The sequence below is a fragment of the Mobula hypostoma genome, chromosome 8 (assembly GCF_963921235.1).
Source record: "Mobula hypostoma chromosome 8, sMobHyp1.1, whole genome shotgun sequence".
NCBI classification, from domain to species: Eukaryota; Metazoa; Chordata; class Chondrichthyes; order Myliobatiformes; family Myliobatidae; genus Mobula; species Mobula hypostoma.
The window spans coordinates 89,807,184-89,832,213 of NC_086104.1; the positions used below are offsets into that span (position 1 = coordinate 89,807,184).

General features: G+C 42.1%; 1 protein-coding gene across 1 annotated transcript in view; it reads right to left on the reverse strand.

Moving 5' to 3' along the window:
* The window catches only part of mthfd1l (methylenetetrahydrofolate dehydrogenase (NADP+ dependent) 1 like), a 160,891-nt gene that overhangs the window by 33,069 nt on the left and 102,792 nt on the right, over positions 1-25,030 (reverse strand). Inside the window, exons 25-26 of the mRNA XM_063056298.1 lie at positions 19,138-19,245; positions 17,978-18,130 (exon numbers count right to left, since the gene is read on the reverse strand). Coding sequence (XP_062912368.1) covers positions 17,978-18,130; positions 19,138-19,245 — 261 coding nt within the window. The remainder of the gene's footprint in view (positions 1-17,977; positions 18,131-19,137; positions 19,246-25,030) is intronic.

Here is a 25,030-nt window from a genome sequence, read left to right on the forward strand (position 1 = left end):
ACCCTTTGAGAGAAGGGTAGTGCAGTCTGATGTGACCAGAATGAATATTAAATTTTCCTGAATGCTATTGGTATCGCTTTGCTTTGGAAATTGAAGAAGAAAACCTCAGTTTATTAAAGAAGAACAACGCGCAGCAAGGCAAATATAGCTCCTCCTTGTTTAACGAAGGACACTTTTGATGGCATCATTTCTGGTTGATCTGCCACCCTTGTGCCTCTCGTTGTCATTCTGGAGATGTGCAGCCCTTTCATCCTCCGTCTCTTCTGCTGTTTGTTGTTTGTCTGATCCTGGAGACGTGCATTTCTCAGCTCCTTTGTCTCTCCTCCTTCTATGCCAGTTTTTGTCATTTTGGAGACATGCATGCCTCGCCTCCCCTGTCTCTTCTTCTCTCATCTTTTTTGTCCTGACTCTTTGATCCTGGACTCGTGCGGCCCTGGCCTCATCCAATTCTTGTTCTCTCCCTCTCCTTGTTGCTTCCCGGCGACATTTGGCGTCATCTCTTGACCATAATGTCCCCCTTCTCTTTCCACGCAGCATAATTAGGCTGACCATATTTTTTTTTACCCTCATGCTGGATAGAAGATACGAAGCAGTAGCACCAAAGCCTCCAGGATGCTGATTATTCTTGATGATGTGGTTGGCGCTTTCCAAAATAGACGTGATATAGTCACCGCTGTCCTTTGACTGCAGCAAAGGGTTTGATGGGTGTCTCGAAATACGTCATTACAATAAGATTTAATTATCTCTTATTGATGGGTCTCAGTTTGATCTGTCCCAATCCTGCACATGCTGATGGCAATTAGCAGAATGTGACCGCTCAAAGTAGAGCTGCCCTGCCCTTTTGCTCTGGTTGGTGTCACTGCTGTGAGCATCGTGAGTCACTTCTGAGGCTGGCCGTGTGCATGTGTCGTGGTGTCGCATCGCAGTTTCCATCATGGCTGACATCAGCTCTCGGGTGAAAGCGGGGCCGTTGATTTTGGCGAGTGAGCAATTTTATATGAATATATAACCCTGTACTTTGCCTGCATTCTGTACGTTAACACATTTTAAGTCGATTTAGCCAAAAATAGTGCTAAAATAGTAATGCACCATTTGCACTAATTGGAGGTCACAAACAGACAAACAGAGCATGAGAGTTTTAGTAGTATACAGATGCTTAATTTTAATTTTTGAGCTTCCTTTAAACAGGGTTACAAAAGTAAACTTGCACTATGCCGTTGACATTAGTTTACCACACAGTTCAGAACAAATAAAATTTAAATTCCAGCACAGAACTCTGTGGTAACAAATTTTGTTGCTGATGGCTGCTGCACTACAGCGCAAATTCATGAATGCAAGTGGTGATCTGTAATGGTAAAGAACAGCCTCAAAAAAGTGTTGGGATGGGGTCGGGGTAGGAGGGTGCAAGGTAGAGATTTGGAGATGGAATTTGAATATTTTTATCTCTGTACACGGTTGCACAAGTTGGCCAAAGGCAGAAGGGCTACTGTGGAAGGACAGGAAATAGCAAACTGAAAGGGTCATGGGAAAGGGGAAACATTATTAAGCTCCAGAAGTATCAAAGAGCAGAGCTAATGGGCTACATAGAAAAGTGCATCATATTAAAAGTAGTTATTTGTCTCAATTAGTAAATGATAAATTTTGAAACTAATGCAGTGGGGAAGGAAAGAAAACCCTTTACTCAATAACTGACAATTAGTTGAAAAAATGTGAATGAAGCCAAACGGTCAATGAATTCAGGATGTGGTTGGAAATTAGTCCGATGGCTTAGGCTATCCATAGAGCAAATGTAGCAGACTGGACTGTAATTAATTTAATGAAAAAGTCAATGTTTTATTGTCAAGGACCACTACAGTTTTGTTTACCAATATCCACCATGGATCCCAGAGCTACTTGGTGAACTGCACAAAGTTATTACTGTTAAATATTAGTTTAGGCAGATACAAATTTACATCCTGACAGAACAGACCAAGCTGTTTACTATGCTTCCATTTTGATAGATTTGCTATAATAGAAATCCAGTTTTACCCAAGGGACAAAAAAAAACTTTAAAAAAAATCTTCTTTGAACCAATCAAGTTAGAGTAGAGGACAGATTTGAGTGCCAAGTGATTAATACAGTAACAAGGTCCTGGAATCATTAGATCAGGTGTAGCCAAACTATTTGTCTGTGACAAATCATGGCTTGGCAGAGAGAAAAGTCAAACACACTGCTACACAAGGCTCGCAGTGTATACGAGGTGGAACGGAAATGGCATAGGGTGGAGCTCACAAAGAAGCAAGTTGGTCAGAGTTACAACGGTGCTGGCTGCTGAAGATGTTAAAGCATGATCTACCTGGAGAAAGACGGATGCTTCATAGAAGCTCAACCCTCCATTTCTCTAATTGAGCTTGCATGTGGTAAAATTTTGCATGCAGCAACAAATGGTCTATGGCTTGTGTATATTTGAGCACAAGCACATGATTGACCAGCAAAAATTTCAGCTTTTGACCTGAAAGTACCAACCAAGCCCATAAACGCTTACATTAAAAAATGCAGAATTATATTGAGAGCTGGCAATAGGTTCAATATGACATACATCCACTGTTATATGGAGGGGAAGTAAGTAGTCAGAATTGTTCTGAGACAGAGAAAGTCAAGGGGATAATTAGAGGGGTGCTCAATATGAATTAGATATTTTGATCATTGTGACATCATGTGCATCTCACTCACCTGTGGCAAAAGTATATGGGTTTAAGTTTCACTGTGGCCAAGAACCAAAATAGGTACTACAGTAATAAACAGAGTTATACTGTAGGAAACATCCTTCAAATAGGGCACTATACAGATGATCTGTCTGCTCTCCAGATGAGTATAAAGTACCATGACTGCTTTGAAGGATGATAACGTTTGTCCACACTGCTAAATAATCAAAAAATAAGATTAACATTCAGTCCAAAATGTTCTATCCTACCGCTCAGGATCCTTGCTCCAAAACAGCAAGGTTCCCAAACTAGAAATGTCAGATGCACTACACCAGAAACAGTTTTAACTTCAGCTAAATTTATAAGCAGGATACATGGCAAAGGAAACACGTAGTCATAAATCCCACAACAGATAATGTAATTTAATGGTTGCTTGAGGGATAAACACAAGCAAGTTCACTGGGAGAAATATGCTATGCTTTCCTGGGCAATAAAGTTAAAGTCAAGCACTTCAGAGATAAGATATTATAATATATCTCAGGATGCAAGTACAGTGATGCTAGGAAGTTTGTGAACCCTGTAGAAATTGCTCTATTTCTGCATAAATGTGACCTAAAATGTGATCAGATCTTCACACAAGTTCTTAAACTAGATAACTAAATAAAGAGAACCCAATTAAATAACACAAAAACATTATACTTGTTCAGTTATTTGTTGAGAAAAATGATCTAATATTACATGTATTTGTTGGATGAAAGTATGTTAACCTCTGCTTTCAGTACCTGGTGTGACCCCAATTGTACAGCAATAACTTCAACCAAAAGGTTTCCAGTAACCGTTGATCAGTCCTGTACATCGGCTTGGAAGAATTTTAGTCAATTCATCCTTACAAAACTGCCTCAACTCTGGGAGGTTGGTGGGCTTCCTTGCATGAACTGCTTGCTTCAGGTCCTTCCATAACATTTATATAGGATTAAGGTCAGAACTTTGACTTGGCCATTTCAAAACACAAATTTTCTTCTTTTTAAACCATTCTGCTGTTGATTTATTTTTGTCTTTCAGATCATTGTCTTGTTGCATTATCCAACTTCTATTAAGCTTCAGTTGATGAACTGCTACCCTGATATTCTCCTGTAAAATGTCTTGATACAATTTTGAATTCATTGTTCCCTCAACGATTGCAAACTGTTCAGGCCAAGGCAGGAAAGCAGCCCAAAACCATGATGCTCTTCCCACCATGTTTCACAGTTGGGATGAGGTTTTGGTGTCAGTGTGCAGTGCCCTTTTTCCTTCAAACATAGTAATGTGGATTCCGGCCAAAAAGTTCAACTTATGTCTCATCTGTCCACAGATCATTGTCCTAGAAGCGTTATAGAACATCCAGGTGGTCTTTTGCAAACTTGAGACGTGCAGCAATTTTTTTTTTTGAAGAGAGCAGTGGTTTCCTCCATGGTGTCCTTCCATGAACACCATTCTTGTTTAGCGTTTTTCTTATAGTGGACACATGAACAGAAACTTTAGCAAATTCTAGAGATTTCTTCAGGTTTTTTGCTGTTATCTTTGGACTCTTTTTCACTTCCTTCAGGATTGCACATTGTGCTCTTCGTGTGATCTTTGCAGGGTGCCCACTCCCAGGGAGAGTAGCAACAGTACTCAGTTTCTTCCATTTGTAGACAATGTCTTTAATTGTGGACTGACGTACATTGAGGTCTTTAGAAATGCTTTTACAGCCTTTTCCAGCTTTATGCATCTCTACAGTCCTTCTGAGGTCCCCCGAAAGTTGTTTTGATTGAGGCTTGGTGCATATAAACAGACTTTTCTTCAGAAGAGTTGCCTTATGAGTAACTTGACTTTGTAGGCCCTTTTTATAGGGTAGGGCAGCACTACAACCCACACCTCCAATCTCATCTCAGTAATTGGAACATCTGACTCCAAATAGCTTTTGTAGAAAGCATTACCCCAGAAGGCATTACTTTTTCCATCAAATATATGTAATATTGGAGGCCAGGCAGCACCTATAGGAAGGGGTGCAGTCGACGTTTCAGGCCGAGACCCTTCGTCAGGACTAACTGAAAGAAGAGATAGTAAGAGATTTGAAAGTGGGGGGGGAGGGGGCGATCCAAAATGATAGGAGAGGACAGGAGGCGGAGGGATGGAGCCAAGAGCTGGAAAGTTGATTGGTAAAAAGGATACAAGGCTGGAGAAGGGACAGGATCATGGAATGGGAGGCCTAGAGAGAAAGGAAGGGGGAGAGGAGCACCAGAAGCAGATATAGTGAGAGGGATAGAGGGAGAAAATAAAGAGAAAGAAAGGGGAAATAAATAAATAAATAAGGGATGGGGTAAGAAGGGAAATTGATTTATTTATTATTCCCCTCCTCTTTTTTCTCCCTCTGTCCCTCACTATATTTACCTCTCGTGCTCCCCTCCCCCTTCCTTTCTCCCTGGGCCTCCCAACCCATGATCCTCTCATATCCCTTTTGCCAATCAACTTTCCAGCTCTTAGCTCCATCCCTCCCCCTCCTGTCTTCTCCTATCATTTCGGATCTCCCCCTCCCCCTCCCATTTTCAAATCTCTTACTATCTCTTTTTTCAGTTAGTCCTGACGAAGGGTCTCGGCCCGAAATGTCGACTGCACTTCTTCCTATAGATGCTGCCTGGCCTGCTGCGTTCACCAGCATTTTGTGTGTGTTGCTTGAATTTCCAGCATCTGCAGATTTCCTCGTGTTTGCATATGTAATATTGGGTCATTTTTCCTCAGCAGGTGAATGAACAAGTGTAATGTATTGTGTTATTTATTCAGTTAGGTTCTCTTTATCTATTTTCAGGACATACATGAAGATCAGATTACATTTTAGATCATACTTATGCAGAAATAGAGAAAATTCTACACGGTTCGCAAACTTTCTAGCACCACTCTATGTCCCTTTAGAACAGACATGAGAAAGAATTTCTTTTGGCAAACTGGCGAATCTGTGGAATTCATTGCCACAGCCGGCGATGGAGGCCAAGTCATTTGGTACATTTAAAGCAGAGGTCGATAGTTTCTTGAATTAGTAAGGATGTCAAAGGATACAGGGAGAAGGCTGGAGAATGGGGTTGACAGGAATAATAAATCAGCCATGATGGAATGGCAGAGCAGACTCGATGGGCAAATGGCCTAATACTGCTCCTATATGTTATGGTCATCTCATGAAAGGCAGTATCACTGATAGTGCAGCAGTCTTTCAATACTCTGTCAGGAGTTTGGCCTGGATTATGCCCAAATTCCTAGACTGAGACAGGAATCCATGATATTCAGTATCAAACAGAGCATTACCACCACTGAGCCTCAACTAACACTTCTTAGGTGTAGCTACTGTATGCTTATTCATTCTGACTATACAATCACTCCACTGGTTGAACTCTGAACTGATCCATAACCTATAGAATCACTTTCAAGGAGTCTACAACTCGTGCTCTCAGCTTCAACAATTTGTCCTCTTCTTGCATATTGGTTCTTTGTAACTTTTTTTATGTATAGTTTTTCATAAATTCTATTGCATTTCTTTATTTTTCTGTAAAAGCCCATAAGAAAATGAATCTCAGGGCCATGTATGGTGAGATATACGTACTTTGATAATAAATTTACTTTGATTTACTATGAAGCAGGGATGATTTAGAAGCAGCAGAGATTAGAAAAGCAGCATGTGCTGAGTTTGCTCATGTCAAAAGCTAGTTAAACAACTAGATGCCTTGGAGCGCTGCAGATAAAATTTTTGCTCAGAGCACGCCAATCTATTCCACAAGGGATTGATGTGAAGAGCTGCTCTCACTGCAAGGCAATTGTTCCAGCCAGAAGCTTACAGCATTGTTCAACTGAGATCACCATCATAGATGTTACAGAAAGTATCTTTCTTTCCAGTCCTGATGAAGGGTCTCAGCTCGACGGTTTATACTTTTCCATAGATGCTGCCTGGCCTGCTGAGTTCTCCAGCATTTTGCATGTGTGGCTGTTGCAGATTGGTTCTTTTTTGCTTTAAAGGAAATCTCTGAAGCAGACATTAGCTCTGGGCCAGATTTAAACCCAGAGGACAGCCGATCTATTTGTGATTAATCATTTTGGGCTACATTTTTTAAAAGCTCACTTGTTTACCAGTTGATGTGTGGCATAAAAAACTGCCTAGCAATAATCGAGTCCGAAACTGGCTTGGCTCTAAATTGATTCAAGTCACGTGCAAAGCACAGTGAAAAACTGCTTTGCATACCATCCATAACGATCAGTTCATCACATCAGTGCCTTAAAATAGTACAAAGGAAAACAATAACTGAATGCAGAATACACATTCAGTGGCCAACTTATTAGATACACCTATAGACCTGTTTATTAGTGCAAATCTCTAAACAGCCAATCATGTGGCAGCAACTCAATGCACAAAAGCATGCAGGCATGGTCAAAAAGGTTCAGTTGTTGTTCAAACCAAACATCAGAATGGCAAAGAAATGTGATGCAAGTGGCTGAACATACACTCAGTGCTAACATTATTAAGTACAGGGGGTACCTAAAAAAGTGGGCACTGAGTGTCGTGTTCCAGCTACAGAGAAAAGTGTAGAAGTACAAGACGCATGACTGAAAGAAGGGAAAGAAGGGAGGCAAAGGTTTGGAACTGCCATGGGGGGGGCGGGGGTGGTGGAGGGTGATTGTTAATTGTTTTATTATTGTCAAGATACACCAAAAAGGTTTTGTTTGTGGCCATCCAGACAGATCATTCCGTAGGGTCATCAGAGTAGTACAAAAGGAACAGAATGCAGAATATGGTGTTAGAATGACAGAGGAAGTGTGGTGCAGATAGATACGTAAACAGTCACAGCTCCTGCACATGATAGATTGTGCAGTCAAGGAACTCATCTCATCAGACACGGGGACCGCTCAATAGTCTTTCAGGGGCACAGAAGCCACCCCTGAGCCTGGTGGTACACAATTTCAGGCTTCTGCATCACCCTCCTGGTGGGAAGGAGTTGGAGAGAAGAGAGAATATTTGGGGTGGGTGGGGTCCTTGATCATGCTGGCTGCTTTACAGAGTTCCCCTTTTCTGAGTTTACCAATACTTCCCTTCAGACTGCACTTAGAAACATAGAAAACCTACAGCACAATACAGGCCCTTCAGTCCACAAAGCTATGACGAACATGTCCTTACCTTAGAAATTGCCTTGGGTTACCCACAGCCCTCTTTTTCTGAGCTCCATGTACCTGTCCAGGAGTCTCTTAAAAGACCCTATCGTATCCACCTCCACCACCATCACCAGCAGCCCATTCCACACACTCACCACTCTGTGTGTAAAAGACAACTTACCCCTAACATCTCCTCTGTACCTACTTCCAAGCACCTTAAAACTGTGCCTTCTCATGTTAGCCATTTCAGCCCTGGGAAAAAGCCTGACTATACACAATATCAATGCTTCTCATCATCTTATACACCTCTGTCAGGTCACCTCTCATTATCTGTCGCTCCAAGGAAAAAAGGCCGAGCTCACTCAGCCTATTCTCATAAGGCATGCTCCCCAATCCAGGCAACATACTTGTAGATCCTGTAGCAGAGCTGCCCGCCATTTGGCCTATCCTGACTATGCTAGCCAGTGAGTTTACCCTTACAGTCCCTATTCTCTCTTTGTGGCTTTGTAATATTTGCGGCCTTCCTCTCTCAAATTACTGTGCTTTCATCATCCCAGTCAAAGCTCAGTGTGGGGCGAGAAAAAATGCCTCTCGGCTGGCTTTAGCTAATGATCTTTAACCCATGGCCTCTGGTGAGAGCCTACACCTCTCACAGTTACAAACTGAAAAGAACAGAGCTGATGTGAAGATGGCAGAAATCGTTTTGCAGATAGTGATAAGCGCTAACCCTAACCCTAATGCACGTAAGTGTAGTGGTTAGCACAATCGCTTTACATTGCCAGCAATCTATTGGAGTTCGATTCCCACCACTGTCTGGAGTGAGTTTGTACATTGTTCCCTGACCACATGGGTTTCCTTTGAGTACTCCAGTTCCCTTCCACATTCCAAAGATGCATGGGTTAGGGTTAGCAGGTTGTGGGTATGCTACAATGATGACGGAAGCATGATAACGCTAACAGGGACTGTGCTGGTCATTGACGTTAAAAAAACATGCATTTCACTGTATGCTTTGACATTTCAATGCACATTTGACAAATAAAGCTAAATCTTTAAAAGATTTGTACAAAAGTGAAAAACTGCAGGTGACACTACTTGAAGTTAATTTTTGATCAGCTCACTGTGGAATGTGTCTGAGTATTTAAACTGGGCTGGAGACATACTTTGAATTTTAAACAAAATTTGTTATCAAAATACACCATATACTACCCTGATATTCATTTTCTTACAGGCATTCACAGCAAATACAAAGAGGCACAACAGAATCAGTGAAATTAGATATCAGTGAAAAATGACGGACAACCAACGTACAAAAAGCAAATAGTGCAAATACATAAAGAAAAAACAAAACAAATAAATGAATGAATAAACAATAAATACCAAGAACACTGTGTGAAGTCCAAGCAGAGTCACACACCAGGTCTTGGATCAGAGAGGCATTGAGCCGTTCTGTTTGTGTGTTAATGGAATCAAAGGGCTTGCTCCGTCACAATGCAAAAAGAAAAATCAGAGATCCGACTAAGCACATAAATCACCCTTGGCACTCAGTGGTCAAACAGTTTAGGCGTAGTTTGCAGTGGCATCATGTTCAGCACAGACAGTGTGGGCTGATGGTGCCTCAAGAAGGCAACATCCATCATTAAGGAGCCTAATCATTCGAGACATGCCCTCTTCTCATTACGTCCGATCAGGGAGGTGGTACAGGAGTCTGAAGACTCACCACAACATTTCAGGTGCAGTTTCTTCCCCTCTGCCAGCCAAAATTTTTTGAATGCTCCATGAACACTTTTTCCTCTTATGCACTTTTTTTTTGTAACTTATAGTAATTTTTGTCTGACAGCATACTGTTCTCGCAAAACAAGTTTCACAGCAAACCTTATCCTGAATCTAAATGGCCTTTTCCTGAGCAGTACTATTCTAACTGAAACCAGCTTTTGCAAGGAAATTCAAGGCTTGGCTCCCTGCTCTAGACTCTCTCAGAGGACAGAGACTCAGCCCACTGAATCCTTTTAACGGTAAGTAAGTACCTTGATGAGGTCAGCACTCAATCTCTCGTCTTGTGGGAATAAATCGTTATCTCTCTACTAAGTTAAATGTAACAGTAAAACAGGTTGAAAAAGCTTTGATGCCTATGTTACTGTCATCAAATCAGTGATAACAGTCAAAACTCACAGGAGATCTATTCTTGTGTATTGTGGTGGTCAGAATCAGGGAGCCTTATTTATACAGCTGCCAGCCCAGTTCTGCCTGAAGGTCACATCTTCTCTTAACCACTCTCCTTATTTGGGCACTAAACACTGTGCCTCTGACTGCTGCATCAATGAGTAAATCATGAACATGCTCAACCTCAGACATTCACTGAAATCAAAAGTTTATCCATACACTACTTTGGCCCACTATCACTTCAGAGTGAAGCAGTTTGGTGGATTGTGGGAGACAGAAGTAGCAAGGAAAGGAAGACAATGACAGCTAAATTTTCCAAGAGGGCAGGCAAAGGGCAAGACAATTGAATGATCGCGTGAGTAGGGACAGGGAGATACAGCGAGCTTTCAGTTTTAAAAGGCTGAGCCAATTATGGAAACAGATTTTGTGTTTTTTTTGAGGTGGCAGGCAAGGAACCTAGACTGATTAGTACTACCTACAAGCATAGTTAAATACTAGAGCTTTAAACAGACAATGAAAATTCCCCCTGCAACGCAATCTCCAGGAAAATATATTTGAGATGGACTGCTGTGACCTCCTCAGCAGCTCCAGTACATAACAGATGCAAACACACTTGCTCTCCCTTAGACGAATGATTGGTTGCCCAAACACAAAACAGGATATGTTAATGAGATAGAAAAGCAAGCAATCCCAATTAATACTTCATGTAAATGCACATCATTTTTCTTGCAGGTTTCCCTCCAGTAAACCCCAAAGTGGGGGTGGGGGTGGGGTGGGAATTGCTGGAATTAGGATGGAGATTTGCTTTGGTAAGTAAAAACATTCATTTGGCAATAAAAAGGGGCTGGCACTTCCTGCTGAACCAGCAATGGGGAACAGTATACAGAACTTAACCCCACAGAGTACTGAAGCCTCCATCCACTTAAATGCATTAGAACTCCTATCCTCATTCCTAGTCACTCCCTTAAGTTTCTGGACAACAAGGACCGAGAAGTGGCAAGTAACACTGACCACTCAAAAGTGACGGATAATGGCTATCTCAGACACGAAAGGATCTAACCACCTACACTTGATAGCATTACAATTACTAAGCCCCCTTTATCAATAAAAGGCATCCGGTAGTCTTGCGAGACCATGAATCTGCACTTGGAAAGTCTTCACTCTCCAGGGCGCAGGCCTGGGCAAGGTTGTATGAAAGACCAGCAGTTGCCCATGCTGCAAGTCTCCTCTCTCCACGACACCAATGTTGTCCAAGGGAAGGGCATTAGGACCCATACAGCTTGGCACCAGTGTCGTTGCAGAGCAATGCGTGGTTAAGTGCCTTGCTCAAGGACATAACACGTTGCCTCGGCTGGGGCTCGAACTCACGACCTTCAGGTCGTTAGTTCAATGCCTTAACCACTTGGCCACGTGCCCATCCTTGGGCTTATCACTGACCAGGTATTTAAATACCATATCTAAAGCCATGTATTCCTCAGAAAGTGCTACACCCTCTGAAATCTCAAAGCATTATTACCATCTGCAAAATCCAAGTTAGATGTGTGATGCAATACACTCCACTTGCCTGGATGAGTGCGGCTCTAATGCTCAGGAAGCTCAACACCACAGAGTCATAGAAAAATACAGCACAGAACTAGGCCCTTTGATCCATGCCGAATCATTTAAACCGCCTAGTCCCATCAACCTGCACCAAGATCATTCCACGAGCACCCCTACTATCCACGTACCCACTCAAACTGCATTTCAATGCTGAAATCAAGCTTGCGTGCACCACTTGCGCTGGGAGCTCGTTCCACACTCTCACGGCCCTGAGTGAAGAAGTTTCCCCTCATGCGCCCCTTAAACTTTCCTCCTTTCACCCTTAAACCCATGAACCTCTTATAGTCCCACCCAACCTCAGTGGAACAAGCCTGCCTGCATTTACTCTTTTTACACCCCTCAATTTTGTACATTTCTGTCAAATCTTGCCTCAATCTTTCATGTTCCAAGGACAAAGCTACCTCCTAGGGCAAAGCTACCTGCTTGACTGTCACCCCCAAAAATGTTGGTTCCCTCTACCACAGCGCTGCACTATGAGCCATCAACAAAATGTATTGCTTTTGCTCGCCTAGGCTACTCCAACAGACCTCTACTTTCAGGAGGGGCAAAGACCCCTTACTCCCGGTCCCCCAACACCACCATGGGAATATACCGCTACAGGATAGCAATGGGTCAAGTTTCACCATCTTCAAGGGCAAGAATGGGCAATAAGTTGTTGGCCTTGCCAACTTCTTTAAATAAAAACACCCAGCTGAAAAGGGAATGCTGAAAAAAAAAGGCTCTGCTTGCTCAACGCTTCCCAACAAATAAAACTCATTTTCAGTAACGCACTTGCGAATCACCTTTAGCACCACTGATGACATTTCAATGCTCTTTTAATAACTCAGATATGTGCTTGGCACACTAGTAGGTCTGGATGCAGATGAAATGCAAGTCAGCAGAGACGTTTGGTACACAAGGAAAGCTGGCTGCACAACTCAAGGTTCTCAGCATCACAGAAAACCAGTTGGCTGATTTTGCAAAGGGCACTGCATAGTTCAGACTCTGCGGCAGCTGCCAGCTGCAAACATGATAGTGCCTCATGAGCGCCATCCCAGAATTTTATCTGGAAAATTCATCCAATTTTGCATTTAAGTTGAGAGATGGTAAGTTCAAAGGAAATGTGAGAGGCAAGCTACACAAAGAGAGATGGGTGACTGGAATGAACTACCAGTGGTGGTGGTAGAGACCGATACATTAGGGACTTCTAAGAGATGTTTAGATAGGCACATGAATGTGAAGAAAAATGGAAGAACATGGAGATTAGTTCAGTTGCCTATTTAATTATTAATTCAATTTGTTCATCACAACATTGTGGGGGGAAAGGCATGTTCTGTACTGTTCTATGGTTTACATGACAAATTACAACATCAGTGTTCAATGAAGCATAAACAATGCTAACCTTTCATAATTTAAGTGGGGAAAGTGTTAGGTTTTTATGTGGCTCCATCATGATGGAGCTTCTCCAGGTATTCCACATCAAACTCTGAGCCCAGTAACAACACAGCAGGATCAACAAGCTTAACTAAACCGACAAAACTTAAATACAAATTCCATGCCACACCCCACACTGCGGCAAAAGGCAAGGTAATTTAAAACACGTGATTCTGTAGATGCTGAAAATCCAGAGCAACATCACAGATGCTGCCTGACCTGCTGAGTTCCTCCAGCATTTTGTTTGTGTTGCTCAGGGAATTTTTTAAAAAAAGCAAAGTATGAAACTAGTACCTGACAGAAATCAAGTTTTTCAAGTAGCCCTAATTTAGTTAATTTAAGCAGACAGCTTATTCAAGTAAGAGCATTCACTTTTCATAGCAACTATTTAACATGAAATGAAATGAAATAATGGCTGATACTGATGGCAGAATAACAGTCTGTATTTATACAACATCTTTCAACAGTAAACTACCTTAGAGTTCTCAATGAAAATCTGGCAGCAAGCAGTGCAAGGGATATTTGGAAAGGTAATCAACAATTGGTCAAAGAATTTGGTTTTGAAATGTCATAATTGGGTTTGAAGTGGGAATTCCAGAAATTAGCCCAGCCAACTAAAGGCACAGCACATAAATCTGAAGTTGCACCAGTGACCAGAACTGAAGGTTCCTTAGAGTTGGTAGTTGTGTAGGACTGGAGACTGCAGAGTGAGGCAAGCAAGGTTATGCAGGGATTTGAAAACAAGAATGAAAATTTAGTAATGGTGGTGGTGTCAGGAGTCAAAGTCAGTCAGTGACCACAGGAGAAAATGGCTGAATTAGGAGATGGACACCAGGGCTTTGGATTAGTAAAGGCTGTTGGGCAGAAGTGTAAGTATTTCAACAGCTAAATGTAGAGACAGTGAAGGCACGAGTTTCAGTAGCAATGGCCTAAGGCAGGAATGGAAAGTGATAATGGAGCTGGCAATAAACAGATTAGTTACATGGATCTTAACTTTGACGGTATTGCAATCCATTAAGCACACAACTACAAAGCTTCAATAATATTATTGAATGCAGTGAAGGCCTCCGTGGAAGTGATTTCTTTCAGGACAACTTGTCTTGACCCTTCTGACAATTCTGCAGCAACCAAGCATAAAAGTATGGAAGAGCTAATGCCACAGGGTGCGGTGAGACTGCTCCTAGAGCACTGAATTCAGTTCATCTCCTCATATACAAGTAAGGACCTGCTTGTATTGGAAGTAGTGCAGAGAAAGTTCCAGCCATGCAGTTTATCAAGAAAGGCTGGGAACAGTGAGCCTATATTCAGTTGAGCATAGATAAATGTGAGGTAACCATACTGAAAGATGTGATCCTAATCAGGTTGGGGGGAGGGGGGAAAGGAAGATAGATCCCAAGAATAGGACTATCAAGGGAATTGTTTCTCATAGTGGGAATGCCTAAGATAAGGGAGCATAGTTTCAAAGTAAGTGACTTCCACATCAGACTGAGAAGGAATTTCTTTTCTTCCAGTCATGAATATTTGGAATTCTCTGCTTCAGAGATATGGAGTTGGAATAATTAAATACATTCAAGGTAGAAGGCAACAGATTTCAATTACAAGAGCTTTGCAGAGTACGGCAAGAGTGTGGAAGGGCGATGTTGAGGCCAAGATTGGATCAGCTCTGATCTTACTGAATGGTGGAACAGACTTAACAGTACGATTGGCTTTTTGCAGCTTAGTCTGTTCAATAAGGGCAACACACTGGTGAGACACAGCTCCCTTCTTCACCCTGTCTTGTAAGAGTCCTGCCCCCCCCCACCCCCAGATGGAGTAAAATATGCAGTTTTAACTCACATTGGAATGTCTTTATTAAAATGGATTTTATTTTTAAAAATAAACTGAGTTTAACTGTAGTCAAAGCCAAATTTCTGAGAAACTGCAAATGATATTACTGAAGTCACATTTTAAGCGTACAAGTTCCACATTTCATAACATCACAGGAGTCCAATTTGATCCATTGAGTTTATACCACTTCAGAGCGATTACATTCCTACACTCATATTCTCGGCAACCTTTACTCCCCACATTCCCATTAATTTCTCCCAGATTCTCTCACTCACCTAGGACAACTTACAATGCACAATTAACCAACCCACACTTCTTTGGGACATGGGCAGACAGAGGAGCACCCAGGGGAAAGAGAGAGAAAATGCAAGACTCATACAGCACTGAGGTCAGGTTTCAACCTGGGCTTCCAAACTCTCTGCCTTTATGCATTCACTTGTCATATGCAAAACCACTGCAAAATTTTGGCATAGGACCCCAATATAACTGTGCAGGAAAAACAGGATTAATTTGGCTTTCTAAATAAAATGAAATAAAACCAATACCTGTACAATAGAATACATGGACTGGAAAAAGCTTGAAATCTTTTATTCTTGTAATCAAATTTATTGCAAATAATCAGCCAAGATTTGGGTGAGTAACTTTCCTACATCAATGTCACAAAGTCCCCAATTCAAATTCCACTATTGAAGTACAAGTACATAATCCAGACTGAAACTCCAGTGCAGCATGCAGTTCTCTCAGATAGATAAAACAACTATAATTTTAATTCAAGCTTAATTTAATTCAAAAATTATTCCTCAATCAATACCGCACATTTTGTAGATATTAATGTATTGTGGAATCTTGCTGTGCAGATATTGTTGGCCTTGCCTGCATTTGAACTGCGACTACACTTCATTGACTACAAGCTAATTAGAGCACCAGGAAAGCACAAGAATGCAAGGTCTCCTTTTATGGATGAATACATTTTCGTTTACATTCTCCATCATGCCTTTGTTTCAAAGGATTAAATCTTTCCATTCATGGACTTGTACAATGAAACTATTTCAGTCTAATATTCATGTGAGTTGTCAATAAAAACATTTTCTAATTACATCCATTTCCCTTATCATTTCCTCTTGCAAGGTAAACATTCCCTCTTTCAAGCAGATCCCAGCTCCTCTTTGAATGTAATAACTGAATCCACTGCCATCTTGCTTTAAGGCAGGGGTTCCCAACCTTTTTTATGCCTTGGAGCCTCAACATTAACTGAGGGGTCCGTGGACCAAAGGTTGAGAACCTCTGCTTTAAAGCAACGCATTTCAGAAACCCTCCTCCTGCCTCCGGTTCTTTGCAACTTACCAGAATTCTATACCTATGATCATCCTTTATTCTTGCACTGACAACCCGTTTCTCCAATCTACTCCATCAAAACATTTCATGATTCTGAACATTTAAATGCTCTTTCAAGAATTAAGATCACCAGGCCAGTTGGCCCCTCGTACCACCTCCATCATTCAATAAACCCTGGATGACCTCAGCATCGCTTTATGTATAAGCCCCAAACCGCGAATGGTATACTGGCATTTATAGCAAGAGGATTCGAGTACAGGAGCAGGGAGGTACTACTGCAGTTGTACAAGGCCTTGGTGAGACCACACCTGGAGTATTGTGTGCAGTTTTGGTCCCCTAATCCGAGGAAAGACATCTTTGCCATAGAGGGAGTACAAAGAAGGTTCACCAGATTGATTCCTGGGATGGCAGGACTTTCATATGAAGAAAGACTGGATGAATTGGGCTTGTACTCGTTGGAATTTAGAAGATTGAGGGGGGATCTGATTGAAACGTATAAGATCCTAAAGGGATTGGACAGGCTAGATGCAGGAAGATTGTTCCCGATGTTGGGGAAGTCCAGAACGAGGGGTCACAGTTTGAGGATAGAGGGGAAGCCTTTTAGGACCGAGATTAGGAAAAACTTCTTCACACAGAGAGTGGTGAATCTGTGGAATTCTCTGCCACAGGAAACTGTTGAGGCCAGTTCATTGGCTATATTTAAGAGGGAGTTAGATATGGCCCTTGTGGCTACGGGGGTCAGGGGGTATGGAGGGAAGGCTGGGGCGGGGTTCTGAGTTGGATGATCAGCCATGATCATAATAAATGGCGGTGCAGGCTCGAAGGGCCGAATGGCCTACTCCTGCACCTATTTTCTATGTTTCTATGTTTCTCAATTTCATTCAGATCCAAGAATCTATCAATCTCTGCCTTTAACATTTTGGGATTCCTGCAAAGAGGTTTATCGTGTTCTTTTGATTAGCCTTCAAATACTACCCATTCCTACTCCCTGTTATATGCATAACCACCACACTTGTTCTAGCTTTTAATTTTTTTTAATATTTAGGAACATCACAGCATCAGGCTCTTGAGCCGGTGAAGCCCACACCACCCAATTTCACCCATGTGACCGATTAATCCACTGACCTGAGCGTCCCTGGAATGTGGAAGGAAATCGGAGGACCTGGAGGAAACCCACATGGTTTTACAGGGACAGGGAGAACCTTACAGTCAGCATGGGATTGAACCCGGGTCACTGGCGCTGTAATAGTGTTGTGCTAATCCATATGTCACCACGCTATCCCTCATGTTTAATAACTTTATCAAAAGCCTTGTGAAAGTCCATCACATCTATTGGTTCACCCTAAACTATTCTGCTGATTACTACCTCAAACATAACAGATTTCTCCTTTATAAATTCACAATGACCTTGTGCAGTACTAATATTCTTTTTCCAATTGCCCTGTTACAGATTCTTCAATGGTTTACTACATTAGGTAGTTTACTACATTACAGGGGAAGAATAATCCCATTGGTTCCAGTCACTCCTAATATTTAAGGTATTAAATCCCAGCTGCTCTTTCAAAATATGGTCAAACTTTACATTGACAACAGACTAATTGGTGATAAAAATGAAGTACAACTTGGCTTTATTTATCACCTTTCTCAATCGTTGGGCATCCTAAGGGGAATGTGTTTTCCACCATGAGATCCGCCTTTTGGCTGTTGTCTCATAAAACGTTTTGCTCCTCTGTTAATAATAAAGGTTGGATTGAAGCATTTCTCATTTGGGCTGTTGTAACTGCTGTCTTTTTTGGTAAATCACCTACCGTGCCCACCAATGGGTAGATAAAACCAGCCCCAACACTGGCACGGACATCCCGGATCGGCAGGATAAAACCGCTGGGAACTCCCTTTCGCTCAGGCTGATGTGACAGCGACAGATGGGTCTTTGCCATGCAGATTGGCAGCTGTCCGAAGCCCTATGTTAGAAGGGAAAGCACTGGTCATTGACAGCATGTCTGCAGGCATGGATATAATCTACACAGAATGTACTACAGACCAGCAAGGCCAAAGAGACAATTCCCATAAAAGGGCAAAACAATCATCCTCAGCACAAAAGTGTCAGCCAACAATTGCATATCTTGTTTCTGCCAAACTGTCAACCATCCAAGTACATATCTTAAAATTCCTCAATACATGGAGCTTTCAGCACAGAAGCAGAAGGTTATGGGGAACCTACAAATATTGAATTCTTACACCAACCTTTTGCATCCTAAAATGGGACACAGGCAGCTGGTAAAAGGCTCCTTCCTACCTGGGAAGACATTGAAAGCAAAAGCAGCAGATGCTTGAAAGGCACAACTGGACTGACATTTATATGATGATGAACACAAGGTCAAAGTGTTGGAACCTCTGCTTCGCATTAATGATTTTCAACCACATTCCCAGAAGAAACTTAAAATCACACACTTTTTTTAAAAAAATGTACCCTGGAGATGAAAAATGTTATTCCCCCTTTTCTTTGCATTCAGGTTCTCTGCCTTCCCTCCAAAATGTATGCATCAATGGAAGAATTTATGAAATAAATGTATAAACCTGTCAGCAGTGATTTCTGAATTTAGGGTGAAACTCATCTCAACAGTCATCTGTTTCCAAAGTGCGAGGAATTCTATTTTCCCCTCTCTACTCAATGTCAATGGATGAGCTAGCTTAACCCTCCATGTGAGATCAGTGATCCTGCACGGAGTCAAACAAGATCTTCTATGGCACTCTATTTCCAATGCCTCCCACCTGATTCCATTACCCCCTCAGCTCCAGTCTTCCAAAGGAACCACTGACACTCTTAATGAATGTCACTTCTGACGCTCCACTCAACAATTAGGATCTTAACTTATTACAGACCAACATTCTTTAAAATCCAAGACTTCATTGAGAAGCAAATCACCTAATTTAGCACAGTGCTACATTTTGATTGACATTTTCTCACCTGACTGACGTACAGATCCACCTTGGACTGAGCCTGGGGGGAAAGCTCGATATCTTCAGCCCCATACACCTCCTGTGCTATTGTGCGAATCTTGTCCACAAGGGGCACCTGTGAAATGGCAAAATGGAGAACTACTGTAATTGGGAGAGACGGACGATTTGAGCATCTACGTCAATTTAAAATGGTGCAAGAAGAGTCAGAGAAATACAGCATAGAAAATGGCCCTTCTGCCCACTGAGTCCCTGCAGACCATCAACCAACCATTTAACACTCTCCCCAAATTCTCATCAACTTCACACAGATTCTAACCTACCTACCTACAAGGGACAGTGTAGTGGCCAACTAGCCTACCAGCACACATCTTTGAGTGTGGGAGGAAATTTATGTGGTCACAGGGAGAATGTACAAACACAGACAGAACCGGAGGTCAGGACTGACTCTGGGTTTCTGATGTTGTGAGCAACTAACTCTACTAGCTGTGCTGCCATGATACACCAAGATGCATCACTTAGCAAATCTAAAAGTGGCTGTTAGATACTTTGTACACCAACAAACCAGACGACCTCCTGCGCTTTAGAAAGTTTAGACTGCAGCTACAGTATTGATCCCAATTCTGAGCATTACTTTTCAGGGATCATTCAAGGCCTTGATGTAAGTGAGAGGGTATTAACTGGAACCATGCTATGTATGAGATTTAAAATTTTGAGAGAGCAGGGAAGGCCAGAGTAACAGAGGCATAGCAAATGGTGAGGAGTTTTGCTGAACTAAAGAATGTTTCGATGAGGAGCACTGTAACCAGAGGAAGTAGATTTGATTACAGGAGTCAAAGACATATTATGCTGAATGGAAGTCTCATAGAAAGATTTCATGGCAACTTTCAAGATAAAGTAGAATATAAAACAAATATTATTGTTGTGAAAATATGTGAAAGTAAAGGGACCAGTGCTACACAAAAGGCAGCCAGTTTCAGTGGCCAGGGCTCACATTAGATTGTATATCTCATGGCAACTGCACACACTCTTAAAGAACTACAAGTCTATAACCAAGCAGGATGGTGTACACAACCAAGTCACAAGTACGTATGAGCTTATGAACAAGATCCACCGATTTAACAAATACACAAATTTAGCAGAATGTGAATCACATCTACTTGTTAACAGGATTCAATCCAAGCATTTCAGGACAGGAGCAGGGAATTCTGCTTTTGACTCCTGCATCAAACAGCAAGCAATACAGCTAGCACAGGGTCACTGAATGTATGAACAACTCTCGAAACTGTCATTTCAATGAGATTTTCAAAATAATCAGAGATATAGCAATGAAATAGGCCTTTGGCCTAAGTGCACAATGGTCATCAGCCATCCACTTACATTGATACTACAGTAATCCCATTTTCTTTTTATTCTCCCTACATTCCCATCAAATTCTTCCAGCTTCTACCACTGCACCTGCACACCGCATGCAACTTATGGCAGCTAATTAACCTATTTGCTATGTGGGAGGAAACCGGAGCACCAAGAGGAAACCCACACTGTCACAGGGAGACCACACAGACAGGACCCAAGGTCATTACCTTGTTTCTGCCAGTGGATCTTCTAGCTGGTCCACTACTCTAACTAACCAAACTTCACTTTGTGTTAGCAGCCTTGCATTTCTATAGCACCTTTCACAATGTCATAACATGAAAGGTTTTTGCAGTCAATGAAAAACTTCTGAAATATAGCCATTGTTGTATAGTTTCAAATGTTCCAGCTAGTTTGCACACAGCAAGCTCCCAAAAAAATTGACATGATAACAACCAGATATTTTTGGTTTGATTCTTAAGGACACTAGAGTAAATCCTATAGTCTGTGGAGTGCAAGAGAGTTAGTGTGACCTTAGTTTAGCAACTCCTTTGGAAAACAGCACCTTGGATTCTCTGCTCAAGTCTCGAGAGTGAAATGTGAACCTCTGCCTTCTGATTCCGAAGCAAGCTTGGGACCAGAGTCACAATCATCAGCTCTGTGTTTGGAGACACCATTACTATACCCAGGACAAAAGCAGCACTTTGCCTTAGTTGTCTGAGTACCCATAATGTTTCTTAAATTGAGCCAAAGAGCATCAGGCAAAACTTTAAGGGAAAAGAGGCAGAACTAAAATCATTTGATGAATGTTGAATGAATGGGTTAATTATTGTTTATTAAATGGCTCCATTGTTTCTCTCACATATTAGGCTACTTTAATTAGATTGATTGATTAAACATTTATTGAACAGAAATTAAATTAAGTATGACCACACACTGCAGTTGAATTTATCCAAAACAAGGACTGCATTCCACAACATTACCAGTTTAAAGAAAGTAAACATAGATTATACACTGCTGACTCATTTAAATCACCACCAGGAAAGTCTCATGCACAGAAACAAGAAACCACCCACAAAAATCCTTTTCAACAGCAAAATATTCTCAGAATCGGGTTTAATATCACCGCTATATGATGTGGAATTCGTTCTTTTACAGTGACAGAGCATTGCAATACATAGTAATAAAATCTATAAATTACAACATGTGTATGTTTGTTTTTTAATAAGTAGTGCAAAAAGAGAGGAAATAAACTGAGGAAGTGTTCGTGGGTTCATTGTCCATTCAGAAATCTGATGGCAGAGGGAAAGAAGCTATTCCTGAATCATTGTGTGTGCATCTTCAGGCTCCTGTATCTCCTTCCTAATGATAGCAATGAGAAGAGGACATGTCCTGGGATATGGGGGTCCTTAACGATGGATGTTGTCCTTCTGAGGCATCGCCTGAATGTTAGAAAGGCTAGTGCCCATGACGAAGCCAGCTGAGTTTACAACTTTCTGCAGCCTTTTCTGATCCTGTGTAGTGGCCCCTCTATACCAGACAGTGATGCAACCCATTGGAATGCTCTCCATGGTACATCTGTAGAAGTTTGCGAGTGTCTTTGGTGACATACCAATTGGCTTTCTATTCACAGCCCTGCTCACAACTAATACTGCTTAGCATCCATTGTAACTAAACATTTTGTTCAAAGTTCATTGTTTTTAATTACATCACAATGCACAAGGGAGTCTGTTGTCCTACATTTCTTCCCGTCGGTCCTTAGAGCCACCAATTAGACCTATTCATTACTCTTTTCCCATAACCTTTCATACATTTTCCATTTAAGTGAACATTTCCAATTAAATGAACATTCAAAACTAGAGGTAGTGCAGAACAAATAAAGCCGACACAAGGTCACTGCTTCACTCTTCTCCAAGGTGGTAGCTTGCATTTCTGCAATGCCTCTTGCAACTTAATAGCAATCTAAGTAATTTCACAGCCAATGACACAGATTTGAACAGCAGCCTTAGCGCCCATTTCTATATAGTGACCGACAATGATGAGAAAGTAACCAAGTACATGTATTTATTCTATGAGGCTGACTCAGTGGTAAGCATTGGCCTGGACAATTACTGCCTTTCTTCAATTGGCAACATTCCATGGAGCCTTCAGGGCTTCAGTCTAGTGCCTTATCTTAAAGTGGTACAAACAGTACAGCACTTCCAGAATACTGCACTGGGACGGCTAAAATGATATGCTGTCAGGTTGGAGATCATGTGTTCAGGTCTCCGAACGTTGTGGCTTGAAATCCTGTTCGCAGAGGCAAGAGTAGTACCAACTGACCAAGGACAAACTGAGCTCGTGGTCTATCAATTTGAGTCTTCATGTGCTGGCTGTAACAAACTTTGGCTACACGTACTGACCCAATGGGAATATCCCCTTTTCACCAATCAGCAAGTTTCAGATTCCATCTCATACTTGATCTACCCCAAGATTAGGAATAAGTATTAGGGAGAGTTCAGTCTTACCTTGATTTTAAGAATCAAACTAAAATTACACCTCAGCTTTTGCACAGTCCTTTCCAAACAATCACATTCCAATCTGATGCAAAACCCTTCCTACTCCTCTAACACCATTACCCTTGACCACCTAGTTGATTATTCTACCCAAATGACAGAGGAATGTGCAGGGACGTTGAAATGCATCAGGTCTGGATCCTGTCTAAGAGCTGAGACATTGGTGAAAGATAGTCTGACACACCCAAGTAACTCATTTATCAGGCTGTTGGGAAACAGCACCACACAAAATAGTTGCTGCTATCACCAGGATGATGATAGTTTACTTCAAGACCTTGTGCTTGACTTTCCTGCTTTCAGTCCATATCCATTAACGATTCTCAACGTAACAGACTAGCAACACAGAGAACAGTGTTCACCATCTGTGGCAGAGACACATGCCATGAATGCAATACTACAGCATTTGTCTGAAGTAGCTCATCAGGTACGACCACTTGCCCACAGTTGGAGGCTCTTGGTTTGAAGTCCCATGAGAGAACAGCTTACCCAGGCTGTTACGGCTGTGGAGTGTTTGAAGGGGGAAGAGGTGCTTTCCTCCAGATGGGATGTTAGAAGCATCTTTGCCTGCCCCTCTCAGGGCATACAAGATCCACTGGCACTTTTCAAAGTAAAGGGGGATCTCCAGAGGTCCAGCTAATACTTATCCTAAACTATTATCAGTGCAAAGACTGTTGCAGCCTCAAGTCTGAAGTAAAATGGAAATACTTAGAAATAGTCAGAACTGTTCCATCATCTGCTGTATTGATTTTTGTCTCACTCCACAAATGCTCCCTCCCCAATGTGCAACTATTTTCATCATTTTCTGTCATATCTTTAGCATGGTTGCCGATTGACATTATTTTGGTTTGTTCTAACCATTTCAGACACTGCTGTCAGACTTCAGCTAAAAGCAGATGAGTTTTCATGAACAGGCTAGAGCAGTGACTTACTGCTGTGGCAATGCTGACCAGGCAAAAGGAAGACCAGTTCTGGCTATGACAAATCCACAGTCAGTGGAACTGCCTGGTCAGAAAAGATGAGAACTGAGAAGGTTGGCATTAATGACCACTGGTGCTTAAGGCTACAAGAATCCAGTTGAGCACAGTTCCAACATCAGGTCAGACTGTACGGACTCAAGGAGGGGCAAGTGACATTTGACACCACTCCATGTTTGGAGAAAGGCTCCAAAGCTTTCCCATCAGGTCTTTCCTGTATGTGAACTCCTCCCAACTACAGACCCAATGCAGTGGCTTTTGAAGCTGAAAACTGAACGAAGGAAGAATTGTGACCCCAATAATTCCCCGAGCTTGGACAACAGCTGTGCCCCTAGATCTCCAACACTTGCTCCTGGCTTGACAGAAGGACCCCATTCCACCTGTCCCAGAGCTCATGGCAACTTCTTAAACTACTGACAGAGAGCTGACCAAAGACCAGTCTCATTGTTCGGTTCAAGGTACCTTACAAAGTCAGATGATTACAGCATAGAAACAGGCCTATCAGCCCACTAACCATCAACTACCCATTTACACTAATCACACGTTACATGTTTTATTTTTACCTCCCCACTCTGCCCCCACCCGATTCTCCCACTCATCCACACACTGGGCATAATTTGAAAGTGGCCAACCCACGCTTCTTTGGATCATGGGAGGAAATTAGGGCACCAGAGGAAATCCACACCACTCAAAAGGTCTACCTCTGCCTGACAGCCTTAGCCAGCTGCACAGCACCTATGTACAAACTTGGACAATTCACAGGCATGGAGATTGCCACGGTAAAGGTCTTCAGAGTCAGCATCTGGGGATGCTGTACATCACACAGTGGCTGAGCCTCTCCACCTCAATGCACACACCCCTCTGTTTTGACACTTACCACCTGCCCCTACTTGGTGAGGAAGGTCAGAATTTCGCCTTATCCCAGGAACAGCCGGCCCTCTCACCAATCACAGGTGCCAGTGAATTCCCAGTGATTTAGTTGACTGATGAGTTTGCTTCCATGATAGCTGACAGATTCCTA